The sequence below is a fragment of the Austrofundulus limnaeus genome, unplaced genomic scaffold (genome assembly GCF_001266775.1).
Source record: "Austrofundulus limnaeus strain Quisiro unplaced genomic scaffold, Austrofundulus_limnaeus-1.0 Scaffold163, whole genome shotgun sequence".
In the NCBI taxonomy this organism is placed as follows: Eukaryota; Metazoa; Chordata; class Actinopteri; order Cyprinodontiformes; family Rivulidae; genus Austrofundulus; species Austrofundulus limnaeus.
In genome coordinates this window covers 1,057,181-1,063,165 of record NW_013952565.1, presented here as the reverse complement: position 1 = coordinate 1,063,165, position 5,985 = coordinate 1,057,181, and the positions used below count along the sequence as shown (strand labels likewise).

General features: G+C 42.5%; 1 protein-coding gene across 1 annotated transcript in view; it reads right to left on the bottom strand.

Annotated features, from left to right (window-relative positions):
* Positions 1-1,998, bottom strand: part of xrcc6 (X-ray repair complementing defective repair in Chinese hamster cells 6) — a gene marked incomplete at its 5' end in the record, with an annotated part of 24,128 nt that extends 22,130 nt beyond the window's left edge. Inside the window, 1 exon segment of the mRNA XM_014017215.1 lies at positions 1,857-1,998. Coding sequence (XP_013872669.1) covers positions 1,857-1,998 — 142 coding nt within the window.
* Positions 1,999-5,985: the final 3,987 nt, after the last annotated feature.

Here is a 5,985-nt window from a genome sequence, read left to right as displayed (position 1 = left end):
CCTGGGAACGTCTCGGTGTCCCCCAGGACGAGCTGGAAAGTGTCTCTGGGGAGAGCGGGGTCTTTCTCCTGCTGCCCCCCCAGCTGTCAGTCTGTGATTTTGACACAATTTGGAACAGATTTTATGAAAAGAAAATCTTTCCCACTAAATTGGTCATGTGACTAGGACATAAAGGTGTACAGGGACTCCGGGGGGTTAATCTTCAAATTAATCGTTATCGGCTAAATACCACAATTAATCGTGATTAATTTTTTTGCCAATATTGCCCAACCCTAGTTTAAATATTTCACATTTTGTATATTGAGGTATATGGATTGTGCTGGTATTGCAGGTGATCATTACAAAATGAAGTGGCCTGTGTCCCACAGATGTATTTATTTCACAGTAGGTGAGTTCCTCATTGATTGTGAATCAAGAGTCAGTGCATGTGAGAGTTCAGTAAGGTGATGGCTTTCAGGAAAAAGCTGTTCTTGAATCTGTTCTTGTTCTGATGCACCTGCAGCTCTTTCCTGAGGGCAACAAGTCAAACAGTTCAGAGCCTGAGTGGGAGCTGTCCTTGGTGATCTGCTCAGCTCTACTGAGGCAGCGATGAGTAAATGTCCGAGATGGAGGGGAGAGGGCAGGAACCTCTCCCTGTTCATCAGGGTGCAGCTGCCGTACCATACTGTCATGTTAGCAGGCTCTCTATTGATGATCTGTAGAAGGTCAAGTCGGAGTTCAGGTTGTGCTTCCTAAGGACTCTCAGGAAGTGTAGCCTCTGCTGAGCCTTCTTGATGACCGCTGTGGTATTTTCAGTCCAGGTGAGGTTGGCGTTGATATGGACGCCCAGAAACAGGAAAGTATGGACCCTCTCTCTACACACACACCGTTGATGTAGAGGGGGGTCAGATTGCTGCTGACTTTCCTGAAGTCAACAATGACCTTCTTGGTTTTTTTGGTGTTTAGGGTCAGGTTATTCCTTGAACAACAGGATGTCAGCTCCAGGATCTCCTGTCTGTATGCTGCCTCATTTCCCTCAGATATGAGTCCAACCTCTGTGGTGTCATCAGCAAACTTGACAATGAGTTTGTTGTTGTGTGCCGGGCTGCGGTCGTGGGTGTACAGACAGTACAGCAGGGGGCTCAGTACGCAGCCCTGTGGGAAGCCATCATCTGCTTTTTGCATGATGTGGTCCTATTGGCTTCATCAGATCCTGATCTCCAGTTCTCACAGGGTGTCTGGGCTCTCCCTTAGAGACAGGCTGAGAAGCTCAGTCATCCAGGAGGGACTCAGAGTAGAGCCGCTGCTCCTCCACGTCCAGAGGAGCCAGTTGAGGTGGTTCATCTGGTTAGGATGCCTCCTGGAGGGAAGTCTGGGTGCCTCTGCTTAGGCTGCTGCCCCAGTGACCCGACCCCGGATAAGCAGAAGAAAATGGACGGATGGACTTGGTTAGGCATAAATACAGTTACAAAAATGAATGGAAGTCAACTCAAAGGCCTCAGTTTGATGAAGTACAAGGATGTGTGTGTGTGTGTGTGTGTGTGTGTGTGTGTGTGTGTGTGTGTGTGTGTGTGTGTGTGTGTGTGTGTGTGTGTGTGTGTGTGTGTGTGGTTGGCATAATACAATAGAAAGAAAAGAACATTTGTAACAAAATACTTATATAATAAAACATTTTCTGATTAACAAAAACGCCCCCAACTATTCTCATTATTCCCCTTGCATTGACGACTTTGCTCATGCATTTTTTGAGCTGTTTTCATAATATAATTAAATAAAACATGACAAAGACGTACACAGCTGAATCAATTTGATCTAAACATGAATTTCATCATACAAGTTCTGGTTTGTTTGTTTGTTTGAAGGAAGAAACATCTCACCAGGTTCATCAAGGTCGTGGTACACATAGACATGTTTGAAAGAGTTCCTGGGGTTCTTGCTCTGTTCTGTGCCAAAAAACACCAAAGCGATGAGGTCCCTGTGACTACTGATGATTTTACTGGTGTAAACACTGCGTACAACCTGCAACAACACAAACATTTATTATAACTGACAATGTGAGAATAAACTTTAGACTAACAGCGACTTTCAAAGCCTTTCAAGATATGAATTTCCAATTGTTGTGAGCTGGTACACCCACAGAAAGCAGAAAAAGACATATAATGACACATTATGAGCCGGTTTCGCAGACAAGACTTAAGGCCAGTACCAGACTGAAAATACTTTTTGAATTGGTTTAAGTCCTTTGCACAGTCTGGTCTTAAAATAGTTATAGACTTAGTCTGTTTAGTCATGTTTTTGTTCTGTGGGAGGAAGCTGGAGTACCCGGAGAGAACCCACGCATGTATGGAGAGAACATGCAAACTCTACCCAGAAAGGTCCCCGGGCTGGGATTTGAACCGGCGACCTTCTTGCTGAGAGGCATCAGCTCTACCAACTGACCCACCGTGCCGCCACATCTAAATAAATCATCATCATCAAATCATTAATTGTCCCCTTGGGTAAAACTTACCTGCAGCAGGTGGAAAGAAAATAGAAACACAAACACAGAAACAATCACACAACATTATTAAAACAGTAAAACTTCTATAAAATATCAGTACATTATCAATAAAACAGGCTGAATGACAAAATAAAACGATTACATTTAGAATTTGGCGGCACGGTGGCTCAGTTGGTAGAGCTGATGCCTCTCAGCAAGAAGGTCACCGGTTCAAATCCCGGGCCGGGGACCTTTCTGGGTAGAGTTTGCATGTTCTCTCTGTGCATGCGTGGGTTCTCTCCGGGTACTCCGGCTTCCTCCCACAGACCAAAAACATGACTGTTAGGTTAATTGATAACTCTAAATTGTCCCTAGGTGTGAGTGAGAGCATGAATGGTTGTTTGTCTTGTTTGTCTCTATGTGTGGCCCTGTGATGGACTTGCGACCTGTCCAGGGTGTACCCCGCCCCTCGCACTGTGACTGCTGGATATGGGCACCAGTGACCCACGCGACCCTGAAAAGGAAGAAGCGTGTACAGAAAATGGATGGATGTATGGATACATTTAGAATTTATCTGAATAAAGGTCCGGCCAATGAATTTTCCATTTGTTAGTTCTTGATTTGGGCTGCCTGAGAACCACTATACACTACAGTATGGAAGTGAAGATGTAACAATATCGTAATTAAAATGGATTAATAGAAATACTGTTTCATTTTCAACATGTACCTGAATTTTTTTGACTCATAAGTAAAATTATAAATAAATAATCCAAACTGTATGTTCATTTTCTTCTCCAAGACCGCTCAAAGTGTAAATTAATTAAAATGTTAAATACAACAAACATTGACAATTAATTTTCAAAACATGTCCTGGTAAAAAGTGACCAAAATTCTTTTAGACAAGTCAAAGTCAAAACTGCATTTTTTAATGCATAAATATAATTAGAAATCAATCATCCAAACTTTGCTTCCATTTTCATCTTCAAGACTGCTCAAAGTGTAAATTAATTAAAATGTTCAATAAAACAAACTTTGACATTTAATTTTCAAAACATGTCCTGGTAAAAAGTGACCAAAATTCATTTTGAAAAGTCAAATCGGAAAATTATAATGCATTAGCAGAAATGCTTTTTCATTTCAAAGTCAAAACTGCATTTTTTGACTCATAAATAAAATTAGAAATCAGTCATTCAAACTTTGCTTCCATTTTCATCTTCAACACTGCTCAAAGTGTGACACAACTACAAAGAAAACAAAGAAGAAATTGCTTTTTCGTTTTCACACCCCGCCCCGCAAAACATGTAACAAAATTAAAATGACTTCTCAATCATAGAGGTACATAAAACACTAGTGAAGTCTCTGGTGCCCCCACACGGTGGCAGTGGGGATGACTTATTTAGCCTTTAAATAAAAGGTCTATATTCACAACCCCGGAGCAGGGGAGTGACGTCAYGGCCACGGGCAAGGCGCTGTGTACTTTCTTCCCCGCAGGAGACGAGGGCGTGAGGATTATATTTACAGACTGATGGAAAACATCTCCAAATCTGTACCAGAGCTGCTAAGAGGATCTGCAGCTGCAACAAAATCAAACGCATCAGCTTTGAACTCGCTTCTTGTCTCCACTCCCTCCACACCAGCAACGCCGCCTCAGCTCCAGAGTGTCGTAACCCTCGAGGTAAGATTTCAAGCTAGCAAGCTAAGCTGACACGCAAGTAGTTTAGTTTTTATTGTTGTAAACATGTAAGTTGTATATCAGATTTAACATACGCCACAGCAGAAGACACATTTTGTGCGACCTGTCCTTGGTGGTGATAAAATGCACCTGCTCTCACACTATGACTTGTTTCCTCTCATTATATTATGTTACGTTACAATTATTATCATCCAAAATGCACAGAGTCCGTGTTTGTGGTTGCGCTGTGTTTTAGCCAGAGCGATTCATAAGTGTCGCATTCACGACGATCTCTTATTTTAAGATGCCCTGATATCTTAAAATAAGATTACGTAATAGTAGTACATCGTATTTTATATATATTATACAGTATTTCTAAAAGCACCTCGCAGCATTTCCTCCGTAACACTGTGTTCACGAGCAGAACAAAGCTGCGACAGATCAGCTGACTGGTTTTAAAGAGAGGGGCAGTTTGACCGCAGCTGCTGCTCATGTCCACCTGTACACCTGTACACCTGTACACATGTCCACATGTACACCTGGACACCTGTCCACCTGTACACCTGTACACATGTCCACATGTACACCTGGACACCTGTCCACCTGTACACCTGTACACATGTCCACATGTACACCTGGACACCTGTCCACCTGTACACCTGTACACATGTCCACATGTACACCTGGACACCTGTCCACCTGTACACCTGTACACATGTCCACATGTACACCTGGACACCTGTCCACCTGTACACATGCAACGTGGGTCAGACCTGCCCGGGACTTCATACATGTCAACCCTTCAGGTGGTTACTTGTTTAATGAGCATCAAATATCTGTCATTTGCGCAAAAAATCAGTATTAATCACGCGGATGGAGTGCACCGCAGCGAGTGAGGAGGAGGAGGAGGGGGGGGGGGGGTCTCTTAAACACATGTCTACATTTGACTTATTTTTTTTTCTAAAATCACAGTTCTCTGAGTCAGCTTCAGGTGCCTGTAGTTAATCATTATATCTTATAAATATAACCAGGTGTTTAAATTACACAATTTTACTGGAGAAACTTGTCTGTTTGGTTAAAAAAACAGTAAAATTATTATTTTTTTCTGTGCAGAGAACTTCCTCTGCCATAATTTTTTCAAATAAATATATCAAAGCCCCTCAATTGAAAACACTAAAATGACAGACTTCTGTTATTAACTTAAAGCTGCTCTTTTTCCATTTTGAACCCTTTGCACAAGTTATTTTTGTTCAGACGAGCTCAGATTGTACAGATTTAAAGACAAGAGTGAACGCTGAGAGAAGCAGCATAAAGACAGCTGATTTTAGAGCAAATAATTGTTTCATTATAGCTGTTTGATTAATTACATTCATGTATTAACTACAAGAGCTGTCGGTCTGAGGGACATGTTAGTCTAAAAGACATTTAACAGGGCTCTAGAGTGCGACCAGATTTCCTGAAAGTGCGACTAAAAAAAATGTCCGGTCGCACTGGTGCGACCAATCGTTCGAGGGGGAGGGGGTGTGGTCGCCCACTGAAAAAGTTTCCATGTTCCATAAAAATAATCCAGCAGTATCAATGGTCGCCCACTGACAGTCTCATCTCTCCTAATAACACAGCGCTCTGCTCCAGACCTCCCACACACACGTTTGTTGTTCTATCCTCATGGGGACTTTGCATTGGCTTCCATTCATTTCCTGTCAATTCTACAGCCAACCAGAACCTTCCAGGTAGACTACACACCTGACCCAAACCCTAACCTCACCTGGCTGTGTGTACCGCGGAAATGGTCAGTAATTGTACCCATCATGAAGCAAAAATCTGTACACACACACACACACACACACACACACAC